This window comes from Medicago sativa, chromosome 7 (genome assembly GCF_051527215.1).
Source record: "Medicago sativa cultivar Bolivia chromosome 7, Bolivia_mono, whole genome shotgun sequence".
In the NCBI taxonomy this organism is placed as follows: Eukaryota; Viridiplantae; Streptophyta; class Magnoliopsida; order Fabales; family Fabaceae; genus Medicago; species Medicago sativa.
The window spans coordinates 94,980,824-94,995,985 of record NC_140755.1 but is presented as its reverse complement, the minus strand read 5'-3'; the positions used below and the strand labels follow the sequence as shown (position 1 = coordinate 94,995,985).

General features: G+C 34.2%; 1 protein-coding gene across 1 annotated transcript in view; it reads right to left on the bottom strand.

Annotated features, from left to right (window-relative positions):
• Positions 1–1,676: 1,676 nt before the first annotated feature.
• The window catches only part of LOC146910601 (ARM repeat superfamily protein), a 34,711-nt gene continuing 21,225 nt past the window's right edge, over positions 1,677–15,162 (bottom strand). Inside the window, exons 32-51 of the mRNA XM_085725592.1 lie at positions 14,876–14,985; positions 14,620–14,751; positions 13,916–13,990; positions 13,702–13,835; positions 13,510–13,582; positions 13,170–13,301; positions 11,459–11,634; positions 11,261–11,383; positions 9,812–9,872; positions 9,630–9,725; positions 7,787–7,887; positions 5,682–5,787; positions 5,192–5,305; positions 5,031–5,105; positions 3,443–3,541; positions 3,145–3,216; positions 2,961–3,046; positions 2,774–2,867; positions 2,318–2,425; positions 1,677–2,155 (exon numbers count right to left, since the gene is read on the bottom strand). Of these exons, the coding sequence (XP_085581718.1) occupies positions 1,964–2,155; positions 2,318–2,425; positions 2,774–2,867; positions 2,961–3,046; positions 3,145–3,216; positions 3,443–3,541; positions 5,031–5,105; positions 5,192–5,305; positions 5,682–5,787; positions 7,787–7,887; positions 9,630–9,725; positions 9,812–9,872; positions 11,261–11,383; positions 11,459–11,634; positions 13,170–13,301; positions 13,510–13,582; positions 13,702–13,835; positions 13,916–13,990; positions 14,620–14,751; positions 14,876–14,985 (2,159 nt within the window). The 3' untranslated portion in view covers positions 1,677–1,963. The remainder of the gene's footprint in view (positions 2,156–2,317; positions 2,426–2,773; positions 2,868–2,960; positions 3,047–3,144; positions 3,217–3,442; positions 3,542–5,030; positions 5,106–5,191; positions 5,306–5,681; positions 5,788–7,786; positions 7,888–9,629; positions 9,726–9,811; positions 9,873–11,260; positions 11,384–11,458; positions 11,635–13,169; positions 13,302–13,509; positions 13,583–13,701; positions 13,836–13,915; positions 13,991–14,619; positions 14,752–14,875; positions 14,986–15,162) is intronic.

Sequence of the window (15,162 nt, the reverse complement as noted above, 5' to 3'; positions counted from 1 at the left end):
CACCAGTTCGATCGATCTAAAACTACTGAGCAAAGTAGTTTCAGATTGAGAAATGATATTTTGACAATCACTTTTTGACAACTTTTGGACAACTTTCTCTTTCATACTCACATGATGTTGTTATTCTCTCTCTCTTCCTTTTTCTCTCTCCATTGTTTTTGACCAATAAGAGCATCCACAATGGTAGTTCCCTAACAAAGACTCCTTAAATAGACCCCACGTGACACATCACTTATTTATAATTTTTTAATAAAAGTACCTATTAAGGACTCAATGACTCCAATGGCAATACACTAATAAGGACTCCAATGAAAAGTATTTAAATATGTCCCACTATATTTACATATTAAACAAAAATAATTTATCTATTACTCATTTTTACAAGTGGGACCAAGTAGTACACATTTTATTACTTCTTTATGCAAATGGGACCAAATAGTACACATTTTATTACTTCTTTATGCAAGTGGGACCAAGTAGTACACATTTTATTACTTTTTTAAACGTGAGACCTGTTAGTTACTCAGGAGAGAGGGTCCTTATATAGTTGCCCGTTCCTTAACGGGGACTCAATTTTTCTTCCTCCAATGGAGGGTCCTTAACGGGGAGTGGTCCTTGTTAAGTAAGGACCCCCCATTGGAGATGCTCTAAGGAGTGAGAAAAACAAGGTTGTCAACAAAGTTGTCATCAAATGGATGTCAAAATATCATTACTCTTTCAGATTAAGTACTGAATAATTTTTTTTATTTTTGATATCATATATTTTATATACATACATTTATCTTTCAAGTATTGCATTAAATACGCTGATCAATAACAGTCTTTATATGAAAATAATTCTCCTCTACAAAAAATGAAAATAATTCTAAATTTCTATTATGTTTTTTCAATAAATATTCTTCACCGCTCAATGATATTTATCAGCATTACAGTCAAATTTTTCTTATTATTATTATTATTTTTTGTTTATGAGCAAATTTTTTTAATAAGCAAAAGGTTTTCATTGATTATGAAAAAGGTAGCCTTGAGCACACGAAATGCAAAGAACATCAAAAAAAAAACTAAACAAATAAAAAGCTAAATAAAAATTCGTTAGTAAATTTTCCTTTAAAATAAATTTTTTTAAAAAATAATAATAACTGTGAATTGAATACAACACTTAGGGTGTGTTTGGATGGAGGGTTTAAGTGGGGAAGGGAGTGTTTACTTTTCATTTTTAAATTACGGACACTATGAAATGTTTTTTTAAAAGTTAACATATTATCATGATAAACGATCATATAATACTTCAATCACACTTAATTTATTTTAGAAAAACATGTTACATAGTCCGTAATTTAAAAAAGAAAAGTAAACCCTCCCCTCCCTTCCCCTCCTAAACCCTCAATCCAAACACACCCTTAAAATATTTCTGCCTTTAGTTCTATTACATGCGCCCTCAAGACACTTGCTATGTTTTTGACCCCTACGAAAGTATTGGTATTTTAAAGAATGCAGCATAAATTTTAGTCATGCAATACTATCAATGTCTTCTGAAAGAAATATTACTACCACAAATGCCGCAAATCCTAACCACTACGGAGAATAATAAAACTATCATTGGTAATTTCCCCCAGGTGGAGGCGCAAACATTGACAATCTTATTTGTATAAATTCTATATTGAACGAAAAACCAATAAGAATCATTCTAATGGATATATATAATCAGTAGAAATTAATGAAATCTGCTAGGTGATGTTCGAGTTTCATGGAAGTGTAATTAATATACAACAACATACAATCATTTGAACATTAACTTACATCAAACTCTACGACAGAAGATTTTGAAGAAAAAAAAGGAAAAAATACAAGGAGGTGATTGATGCTTACAACAAACACTGTACATGACTTCAATGTGTGCAGGAGCAGAATAATGATCCACTCGACCACTTCTAAATCACGGTTCCTTATTGTTGAGTCGTTGCTAGTTTATTATCATGGACTCCGTGTCATGGTTCCTTATTGTCGAGTGAGTTGAGTCTAGCCGATCAAGATGAACTGCTCTCCACGAACATGAGTTGGAAGACTTAAGCAACAAGCCCAGAGCAGCAGAACATGTTGCCCTTACAATGGCATCAGGTGATCGACTCATTTTTCCAACCAGCATACCAAATACCTGAAACAAGAGTCGGTATTTCTGTGAAACTTCAAATTCAAATTCAAATGGGACCCATCTGATATGGTGAGACCCCAATGAATTCTAACCTGTATACACAAGATAGTGTGTTGAAAAGTGTGTGTTAGACGTGTACTGCTAGCACTTCTCAGAAGAAAATACCTGTGTATGGTAGTCAGCTAAAATGTGCTGACTGTCCGATAGAGAGAGCATGCTGCTGCTTAAGTACATAGCATTTGCCTGAATTATGGGCCATGGTGCATCAAAAGCCTGCCTCATCAAGAAAGTATTCAGCTAAGTTCTCAAGACCTTTAGATTTAAACAGATGGAAAAATAATTAACATTGCATTGGTTTTGAAGTATTCTAAAAGCTTCATTGTTGTAAGATTATTCCATGCTTCATAATATTCTCAATGGGGGAGAATCGAGAAGAAATTTCATGAAATGAAAATCCAGCTAACATTGTAGCATGATCAGGAGGAACCAATTGATTTAATATTAATTTCAGTTAGGAAAATAATCAGGAATGGTTTTATGGTGAAAAGCATGCATGTATTGGAATTAATAAGTTATGATGTACAGCAACATGTGTTGAACCCAGTATAGTGAAAAAAGAACCTGCACTGTTGACGCCATATAAGTATCAACTCTGGAAAGAAGATGCTGTGTAAATTGCTTTGCAATGTCTCGTAGAAAGTCCTCATAGTCACTTCTAAAAAACCAAAAAGACAGATGCAATATTACCTCAGGATATTCTTAAAAATAATCTGCAAAGTTCAACTTTTTAAAATCTTTCTAACCATACCGGTGATCAGAAAGGAAACTCGGTGTGTTTAGCAGGGCAAGCAATCCTTCAATTTCCATCAATGGGAAAACTCGTCTCAAAGTATTCTGTCAGCAAGTATGTTTCAGAAAGAAATGATTTACCATGTTAGAATTTTTTCTATAAATCTCCAATTCAAGGAAAATCCAAGATGATGACTGATTACCCGGCAGGCTAGTCGGACACTAACATCTTCATCATGAAGATGCAAAACCAGACGAGGAATAGCAGCATGAACCTTTGAAAAGCAATCATTATAATCGAATGAACTAGCTAAAATATTAAGAAACTAATATATGACAATCACCAGTTCCACAGGCCTATCATCAAGTATGAGATTCACCAAAATAATGAAAAAGCTCCATGAATATACTTGTCACTTGGTTGAAAATATCACTAGTACATGTGACAATTTTGCACATGGTAACACTTTTTCTAACAATGCTACTAACACTGTTATATACCTGCTCAACAAATGCTTCTTTTAGTTCCCCAATTCCATAGTTGCTTAGTGCTCCAAATACTGCAAAGGAACTGGCTCGCATCTTTGCATTCATGCTTGTCTGTTTTTAAAATTAATTGTGTTGAGTATTTCCCAAAAAAGAAAAGATTATTTAATATAAAAAAATTCTATAATTCGTAGAAATACAAATATTAAAAAAATATATTAAGCAAGGTTAAAATACCCTTCAAAACGGAAAATTATAGAAACAAGAACAAACCAGCATTAACATCCCAGGCAACTCGTAAATTTATTGATCAAATACAGAAACATGAGAAAATATTGCATTAAATAGATATAACCTTATTCAATGTATTAACCAAGCTCATTCTTGGACAAATAACTAGGCCAGGTACTAGTGTAATTAGCACAAGCCTAAACTTATAGTAGTAATAAAACCGTAATTAATTGAGGAAAAACCAAGAAACATATTTCTACAACCATTAATTATATTCTAATGCTCTCTTAACAGTTCCCCTCATAACTTAAGCTTTTAAATGTTACAAGAAGCAAATCCGCACATGTAAGACAAATAGAACAATGAATCTTAGTAAGAAACTATGACCAGAAAGAGAAGAGAAACTTGACACTCCAAATACAGAATAGAGAAGAGAGGCCGTGCGTCTCAAATGAAAAAAATCTCAATCCTATGTATCTCACACAACAATTCAAGAAGCCAACAATGAGCTAAAGTTAGAGAAAAGAAATACAAATTTTGAATCTTCCACAGGACTTGCCAGAATAACACCATCAACTTGTGGAGACACAATGTCATGTCAAAATCAATCACTGTGTACAATATGAATTACTGGAGGAATAATTTCCTATTCTAGAGCTATTGGGAGTCTCACACTGGATGTGATATGTCCCGAAAAAAGTGTTTATAAGTGGTGGAAATCATTCAACTTACAAGCTGCTTTCGTTGGATTGAATTAGGCTAAAATCCAAATTATAAGAAGGTATCAATGTTTATCTTAATCTACTGAGCCACTGAGTATCAGACTGACCAGGTCACACTCTGGATGCCCAGTCTTGAGTGTGACGGGGTATGTCAACAGTCCTACATTGGGTTTAATATGACCTGAAAGTGTTTATAAGTGGTGGACATCTCTCACATTACAAGTTGGTTTTGTAGGATTGAGTTAGATTCAAACCCCAACTCTAAGAAGAGCTATTCAGCACCAATCACTTATCAACCAGTACCAGCAAATTCTACCCATTATATCAAATCTAACATTTAATTCTAACAGGTACAGATATATTCCTGCAAATCATTTAGCTTGCCTGAAGACCTTAATGAAAAAATGTTTGAAAAATGTTGGATTTTATCTGGTATATTTCTTGTACTATTGAATCTTAAAAGTAAGAGAGAACGTGAGGTTTTTATTTCAGAAACCTATTGATTCAACAGTAAAATGTTGTTTTAGAATTAATGAAAACTATCAATTGTATATCTACAAAAGAAATGTGTCAGATACAGTGGCATGTGGATGTAATGAAACGTGTACAGAATAAAATTCAAATGATACATTGAAAGTAAACTGACGCACTTGTAGATTTCGAAGCCGTATTGAAAGATTAAGCAAAATGGGCTCAACTGCATCATCAGGTGAAGATTCGAGAATCTGAGGCAGAAAAGCAAAGTTATCAATTGAATTTAAAATGATTTTAAAAAGTAAACAAATGAGACACATGAAACTAATAACTTCACCATCAGTAAGCATGATACTGCAGTTAATTGTACAGATTCATCAGAATCGTCTAGCAGAGCTAAAATAACACCCAGGACTTGAGCTGTATACTTCAGAATATGAATTGATGGGATCTGCAACATCATTATTTGGAGATATTAATTCTTTAAAAAGGGAGTACAAGGAAGCATGGGGGAGCATAGACATCTCCAACTAATTGAAAAATTAACTGAAAACATAAAGTAAAATCCCTTCGGAGAAACATTCACTTAAGACTGGTGGACCAAGTATTAAGATAATCCAAATTAACAAAATAACCAATAGCAACAACAGTTGAAATATATGGAATAATTGAGACGAACTTAAAGTTGAAGGTAGTTCTACACACTTTTTTCTTAAAAAAAAAAAAAAGCAGACAATTAGCAAGAAATCAGGTATTTAAAACAGCTAAATCAATGTTGTATTAACTAGCATTGAAATGAAGGAATAGTCACATGATAAGATAACAACCTGTACCAATCCTCTCAAACAAAAGCGCCGAACAGTAGAAGACTCGTCTGATACACGTCTACATACAACGTCAACCATTTGCTCCAAAAGCGAACCAAGTCCACCGCTGTATAGTTTATGGCAATCAATAAGCACTTTAACTTAACAGTAAAGACCTCTTTTCAAATGTCAAAATAATTATTGAACAATTATTATTATGAGAAGAGGACAAATTGCAAAAGCTAATCGTTAAAAGTTAAAAAATGAAACATTGTCGAAGACCGACTTTCCAAAAGGCTAAAATGAAGACATACGACAATTATCACCCCTCGTGCAAGAGCTAATGGTCCTGAGGCGAGGAAAATACACAAACCTTTCTTACCTTGTGCATGATTTTAATTTAACAATCATGAATAGAGACAACAAGGATTAAAACTCCTCCCCTCAGAAGAAAAAAAAAAAAGGATTAAAACTCCTAACTACCAGATCATAGAGACGCTTGTTATGGTAAGAATCAACTCTCCCAAAAGGTTTAAATACTAAGGCATTGTTTGGGAGTTTGGAAGGGAGGGGCTTTGCGGAAAGGGGAGGAGTTGGAATGAGAGAGAAGTCTTTCACCTTATTTGTGAGTGTTTTTGTAGAGAATCAGGAAGAAATGCATATGATTAATATATTTTTAATTTTCAGGATATTATAATAACATGGAAAGGACTTGGAGAATTTTTATAAGCCCTCCAATACATTTTTTGAGCTCTCCCATAGGGGGACTTTGTAGTATGAAGAAAAACAAATCTATCCATTCAAGTTGGGTGACTATCTTTCCTTCCATTTCCCTTTCATCAGTCTTTTTTTCCAAAGTCCTTCCTTCCCCTCCTAAAGTCACAAACAAATCATACAAAGAGAACCAGGTATAGTTTATATTTTTAACAACAACCAAACAGTAAGAAGTCAATATAACCATAAACTATTCAATTAAATTAATTGTTAGTGAGACAAACAAAATCATCTGTGAACCAGACCCATGAATGATCCAGTCAAGCACTCAAGCCTGCGAAACAGAATCACAAAACAAGACGTTGGAACTGGTGTGACCTGGTATGGTTTAAGTTTTAATAAATGACTAGTCCTCATATCAACATGTTTCTTAGAGGTCTAAAGATATCTTATATATGTAGTAACTTGGATATGTACGATGTATATGCACCAACTTGGGAGAGTGTTGATATATTATTTTACATCAAATAAATATGCTTTATCTCCTTGCATATATTTTTCTGATTGTAATAAATGACTAGATAGACGTGGGTTACTCGTTCTTATCCCTATAATCAAGCAATCTTGATTGCAATCCTATTGTTGTATATTCATAAGTCTTGGGTTAATCTATCACGCATTCAGAATCACATTCAAGTCCACACATTTGTCCATCATCCAGATGTCCAATTCTATGAGTAAGGGGGGGTGTCATAAGACCCAACGTGGACTAGAGATATGACCAAAGTAAACCTTAAAAAGGTTGAGCAATCCTCAACTCATGAACTAGCTTTCGGGATTGAGTTAGGCACAACCCAGATTTAAAGAGTTTGAAAGTCATCAAATAGCTCAGAATGATCCATCATTGAAAATAATGAAGTCCATAGTGAAAAATCATTAATGAAAGTTCCTAGGTTTCTAGCCGACTCACAAGGTGTAGACTGTCCAAGCTTATGAACACTATAGAGGTCATAACTCTAGTCAATGTGGGACTCCCAACACATCCCCTCACACTCAAGATGAAGCATGGACTAATGCGGGTAGAATAACAGGGATCTCATCACACCCCTCACGCCCATGGAACAACTATAAATTGAAAGCATAATTATGTTTTCATAGGGGGGCTTGAACATAGAGGCTGCGACGGCTGCTCCTCAAAACTGCAACGCTACACGATCTTGCGTAGCACTTAGGAGCCACTACGCCTCACTAAGGACGCTATCCTAAAACAGAAGGAACATGAATTGGGCCCTAAATGTCACAAGAAGCAATACAAAAAAGATTCAGTAGTTTCCACATAAACATTCATTATTTAATACAACATTCCAACATTAACAGTAGACAACTTATACAAAATATCATTCTATACGCACCTATAACGAACAAATTCTGACAAGGCAGCAGCAGCAGCTTCCCTTTGGTATTTCTGGGGTCGATCCAATGATCTTTTCAAAAATTGACAAATATTTTGGATCTGTGTTTTTAACAGGACATAAAACTTGGTCAAAATTTTCTTATGCTGAGAAAACAGCTGTCTTACCAAAATACTCACTCTGTCTCAATTGTAATTTTTCTACACCTCAAATTATTTCTCATTTATATTACCAATGAAGAATTAATTCATTTTTTCCATTAATATACACTTATTAATTGCTCAACCCGCCAAACTGCTAATAATAAGGGTATTTTAGTAAAAATAACTCATTTTATCATTAAAATCAACACAACTAATGACTTCCTAAGAGTTTTGCACAATTCAAATGAGTAATTATAATGAGATGGATGAGTAATTAGGAGCAATTCTGTTCACAACCATGCAACCTCACAGAAACAAATGATCCTTAATGACAAGCCTTTTTCTATCTTATTATTTAGAGAATCATAAAGCATGTCAAATGCCACATAAAATCGCAAAGAAATAATAAAACAGCAATAACTCTAATGATAAGATAGCTGCATTTCTTGCATGTATTGTACTCCTTAGACAAAAGTTTAGTCAATATTGTGTAGGAAAATATGGAGGTATCTGAGTGGAGCTAAAAAAAAATTAATAGAAGGAGCCTGCTCTCTTATAGCGAAAGATGGTTATAAATGCAGAAGTGAGCCATCCTCATACATTAATCGAGAAGAAAAACTGGATTACAGATTAAGCATCAAACTAACAGGCATTTGCTTTGATGTAAAAGGCATCTTAAACATCAAGAACCAGTTTGGATAAATTTCCACACAAATACTTGTGGACAGAAATATTAACAGAATGTTACAATAACTGAGTTTGATATTGTATAAGTAGAAATTACTTTTTAAATCTCAAATGTTTTGAAACCTCTCGTATTTAACTTCTCTATAAACATCTATAAGCTTATATGATCTCTTAGTAAGCAGTAAGCATAGATTTATTTTAATTGAGAAACTCCCACAAGCAAGAAGCTAATTCAAACCAGGTCGAATTTTAAGTAATTGTTTTATTAGCAATGATTAGAACACTGAAGTTATACGTAAATAACCTATCCTAGGAATAGCAAATTGATTCTTTAAAATCATTGCATTTCATTATTAGAGGGCAGGCTTTCTCAACAATGACATCAAACAGTCTGTTCGTCATATTCTTTAAAACTGAACAATGTAAATTAAATTATTGAGAGACATTCTGAAATGTAAAATTACTACCTAAATGCATACTTAATATTCTTTGGTTTTTGACGGACAGTCATGGCCATTATATCAATTGGTTGTGTATCATTAACTTATTAATACACAGCCAACTGATATAATTATTATGCACAGCAAGCTTTTGACAGCTAGGATAGTATATTCTCACAGTTGAAATACGGTTCTGATTCATACACCAACATGCATACCCTATAGTGCAATAGAGGCAATGATGATTGATCCTCTAATCACTTGGTTGGAGTTTTGTTTATGATATAATGTCAAGAACTTAATCAACCTAACCTAAATGCTTTTGGGCTTCGGCCTCTTCCTTTATGAAACTAAATGCATTAAGCTTTTGGAGAATTTCCAGAACTCGGTTGGGTTATACCTTCAAAACTATCAGCAGATGAAGGATGCACAAACTCATAAATCTACAATTTTTTATTGTACAATAATCAAACTACTCTAATAACTTATCAGCATTTTCTGTCTGGTCATGCAAATTCGTATTCATTTGGATATGTATCTATTAACACAGGGGTATGCTTGAAAACATAATACCTCTTTTGGCCGCTTTATAGATATGCATCCGGCTATATCTCCAATGAGACTAATCCACCTCTCATTTTCAGAAAGTTCCCCATCTCTGGCTAAAATCTGAATAAAGAAATAATTTGTTGTATTGTTTTGCTTACAAAACCATCTTACATCCTTAAAATGGAGCAAATGTAATGTTTGACTACCTTTCCCATCTCAAGGTCACCAACACATTCGCAGAATGCCTGGAATGCAGTCAGAAGATTCCTGCACAAGGAGATAAAAGACAAACTAAACACGGAATTCACAAGCGCAGGTGTGTGCATAGTATGCTTACTTAGACATACAGCCCTGACTTTAGTTTCCTCAGTAACATCCTAGGGAAACCAACTAAACCATATTAGAATGGTGGGCAGAATGGGAAAATTTGCATTGGGGATTTTCTTGCAGATTTTAATATCTACCTAAGATCATTAGAGAATCAACAATGGTGATAGAAACCAAGAACCCAACGGAGAAAATAACACAGCAAACGCTTAATAACGGAATATATTATTTATGGAGAAGGAAAATTACAGTAGAATGGGGTAATCCTACTTCTTAGACCTCTTAGAGAAGGGATGACTCTCTCTAAGACAAACGAAATTGCTTCGAACAGAAAAGATTCTAAATACCCTTCCCTCTCTCTCATTCTTCCTCTTATAACAGAATTTGCTCACACCAATTGCTCATCCCTCACTCCCTGCCACGTCATATTATTTCCCTCTCCTTTTCTATATTTTAACATCAATCTACATCTAATGAGCTTGTGCAACTGATTAGCCAATTGTCTATCTAGGCCCAAATTCTCATTTGAGTTCCTATCAAAAAGTTAACATTAACCCTCTATATTAGAGTATGCTAGTACTTAGTAGCAATGTTATCGATGGTGGACCATGGCTGAATGTCAAAAATCCGCCATATGGCACCGGCTTGGCGCTGCCATCCTTCACAAATTGGCCATGGCGGTTGGCAAAATATCCGCACACGGCTTAGTAGTAGTGTTGTTGTTGACAACTATTGTCTCTGTCATTGACAGTGCCAGTTATATTCTTGTGAAGTTGTAGTGGTAGTCTTAGGAAAGGGAGGATAAAGAATACTCATAATTAATATTGATGTGAGTTACATATGTTTAGCTTTATCACAAACGACAAAGTACTACTAATCTATGTTTATACTAATCTAAGATACTCCAAGAGTGTATTTGGAGTTGGATTTTGGAGGGTTTTGCAGAGGAAGAATTTGGAGGACTAAGTCTATATTTTTTTTTTTTTTTTATATTTTACAAAATTTGAAAGAACAGCATGATATACTCATATACATTAACATATACTATCATGTTGTTCTTTTAATTTTTTTTAAAGTATCAAATATACATCAAAATATAGACTTGGCCCTCCAAAATCCTCCCCTCCAAAACCCTTCAAAAACCAACTCGCAAACACACCCTTAATTACTCCAAGATATGAGAAGATATTATTTATATATTCTAATAAGTCTAATGTTAAGCTTAGAGACTGTTATTAATATGTCTATGGTACAACAAACCACAACACATGCTTGAAATGCAGTACAAATGTGGACGTCAACATTCAAATAGTAATGCTAATCCTCACCGCAATGGTTCAAGGTGACCAGAGGAAGCTAGCCCATGACAGCTTCCAAGTTGCAGCATCAGCTCAGAAAGAACAGAAGCATAGTTTTGCTCAACAGCCCTTTTTCCAACTTTTCCCCCACCTCTGCATCAAATGAAAGATTCAAAACTGTTAAATCATTTAGATATTTTAAACTTGAATTATGTTGACCATACAGACCTGAAAAAAGCAGTAAGAGCAAAAATTGCAGCTTCCAGTTTGCCATCCTCTGTATGATTGTGGACCTGGCTATCCTCAACTCTGTCTACATCACATTTAAGCATAGGAATATGGCTAAGGACAGATATCACATGTTCAAGAAATAACACTGACAGAACCATGTGCTGCGAAAATGCCTGCAAACATTTATATGCTACATGAATCACATATTTTATAAATATATTCTTCAAGTCGGGCCACAGATGACAGCATGAAACACAAACATCATATGAAGTTATTTGAAATTCTGTAAATATTCTGTTACAACAAATACAATAATTAAGATCTGATTTAAGATTAATTTTATCCCTGTAAGTGAGCACATTGAGGGTTGATCTCTCAAGCATTAGGAACCCGAATTCAAAGAAAATAAATAAACTGTATTATTGAATTGGAAATAGATGTATTACAGAAGATAACCCCTGTAACCGAGCAAAAGCTCCTCAGAGAAGAGACATTTCTCTCTCTGCCTAAACCCTAAGGTTCTAACTGAACAAATGATTAAAGATATCCCTTACTCTCTCTTCTCATTCCTTTATATCACTAACTCCACTATCTTTCTCTTGTGTAACTAACTCTCCCTCTAAGTGGGCCTTGAACAATTGGGCCTATGTGTACATATTAGATCCTATCAATTTCATATTCAACTTGGCACAAGAGTTCATATAATGTGGAGCGGACAAACCTTAAAAGTACAAGTCAGAAACCCTAAAAGTCCCAAGTCCTAACAGAAACTCTACTAGCTAGTAGTCCTGTCGACCAACCACCATCAGTATGTGGCTGCTGCCACTAATTTAAGAGACCTCTCGACCCATTTCCGTTATGTGCATTTCCCGGGTCTTTGTTTGAAAGTTCATGTCCTCTAGTCATGAGTTTTGTGCATTCATCATAGTTCCCCTAAATTAATCATTCATATGTGCCTTCATCAATTCTGCACAGCCTCTGGCCTGCATTGCCTCTACTAAAGCCACACCTTTGCTTTTATTATCGTTGAACATTGTTCACTTTAAGTCAATGTCTCCTTTTAAATAAACTTCAATTAGTTAACACACTCATGCTTTTGATTGTTGTAACCTATATTGTTAATTCTTTTGTATACAAGATCGGAGTGTAGGGAAGATGATTAACACGTGATATGAACCACATGGTCTCTACTATTTCTAGTACCCTCCTTCCTTTGTATGCACTTCTAATAACACCCTAATTCATAAACACTCCCAATTTTAGATCAATATCCATAATTTTAATTTAACATGCAAGGAACATACTAAAACAGACAAATTCCCTCTTTAATGAATTCATAAAGAAATAATCTTCAACCAAAGTCCTAACAACTTCAAATGGAATTAATTAGAATTTTCCATTGCACAACAAACATCAAAGATTCATGTTAAATGATGGGAAAAAAAGTCATTCCACTTTTCGATAGTTTTAGATATGTATATTTTTTGACATATTGGTGGATGTTGTAATCTGTTATAAAAAAATCATTATATTTTTTCTAAGTAGGTGTCATATCCAACACCAATTCCCATATCCATGCATTATAGACAATGCCAAATTCTAGTGAATACTTTTGTACACCCATTATAATCCTTGTTATGAGAAAATAAATTGTAGTTAAAATTTAAAAGGGGGAAATATGCTTATTACTGAAAAACAACAGACTTACATAGAATGCATCCTGCATGGGCCATCCACCACGCAGCCTAGATATATCCTTCGTTACTATATCCTTTCCAGCAGTAGCCAGGACTTCGTCAAAAACAGTTTTTGCACTAGTACTTTCGGCCAAACAAGCAATCTTTTTATATAGTAAAGGATAACCAGAGACAAACAGCTAGAAAGAGCTGGGCTGGGGTTAATGATTTTCACTCAATACAGAGAACTCTGTTGTTCCGACAAGTTAAAATAATGGCAAAAAAAGAGACTCGATGTTTTATAAAGAACTGTGATTTAGTTGATATTTAGGTACAGTATGGAATCTAAGATTTTAGGGAAAAAAAGGATACAGCGCCAAGAGTTTCCACACGCAAATGCTTATCAGTTGCATGCACAGCAGCAGAGATCAATGACTGTGTTGTCCTGTATTACATTAAATGTCACAATAACTTAACGCTGAAAATTTATCAGGTAAAAATATGATATAACCAAAGGTAGTTTCTCCAGTAACACAACATTGGTACATAAACTATGCTTTAAACCTTGAGATATCAATCTCTGTCAGTTCACTCCCTCTCCTTGTAACAAATTCAACAACAGCTTGAATAGCTCCTTCAGCTGACTGTTTGATCTTATCACATATAGCTACTGAGCAACCATGAAGCATAGCAACCAGCTGTATGCAAGTGTCACCAAAGTTGTTAAATATAATTTGCAGACACAGACACATGTAAGGAGAGTAAGAAAGACAATTGCCTCATCTCTTGTCAACAGAATGCAGAGGGAGGAAATAATCCTGTTGAAAACTTCTGATGGATCAATAGAGGTATCCTGTATACACACACACAAATAAAAAATATTAGAATATCTGAACAAAGCATCATTATCATATAATATATAAAAAAAATAAAAAAATTAAAAAAATTAAATATCTAATAATATTGGTTTTCATATTTTCTTATATATCATAATTGGTTTTCTTATGGATTAGTTGGTATAAACAAGAATAATAAATGGTGCTTTGTCTTTTGTATTAACATTAACATCCAACACATTACTTGCATCAACATAACATCGATATAAAGTCACTATTCCAAGTATTTCTTTACTTCTCACTCGATACCTATAGGACTAAATCCAACTTTGACAAAAACCACATACACTTAGGTCTTAACTTTTTGGCTTAAATATGCTTTTGGTCCCTCAAAATATGATTTTTTTTTTTTTAATTTGTCCCATTTTAAATTTTATTCATTCTTAGCCCTGCATCTAACAAAAAATGTGTTTGTAGTCCTATCCCTCACCAAGGACTAAAAACACAGTTTTTATTGAATGAAGGGAAATAGAGAATGATGTCAGAAATTGTCCCATTTTCTGGGACCAAAATCTTATTAGTGCCCTCTTCTTCATCAGCAGCTTAAATGCAAGAAAGGCAGAAACAATGAGATCAATGAACTCACATTCCTCAGCATGGCTATTACATCTTCAAGAGAAGACAAAGCACGGTACGACAATTCTATATCTTCAGCAGATACAGACAAACCAGGTGGTTTTGGAAGAGAAAGAGAAATGCTGAAGAGTTGATCAAGAATCTGCACAACATAACCATTAAATGGACTAATTAAGAATAAGAGAAAATTTCCTCTTTGAAGTGAAACTAGAGAACATGTATTTTGTAAAACTTATAATATTTCAGAAAACTACACAAGTACTTACTTGCGCTGATATTTTTCGGACTTCTGAATTTGTGTCTGCACAACGTGGAAGATACATTATTACCCTATCTCCCAAGCACAAAGCTTCCCGATTTGGCAATACAAATGCAGCTGGAAGTTGAAAACCAAAATAAATATTTTCCATTTGGTGTCAAATATTGGCAATAAGGTTTTATACCTATGACCTTATGCAAACTACCCATACCCTTAATCGGTACCCCAACACAACTGGCATATAGTTATATCTACTGTAGTATAATTAAAATAAAAAATTCAAAGTTCTCTGAT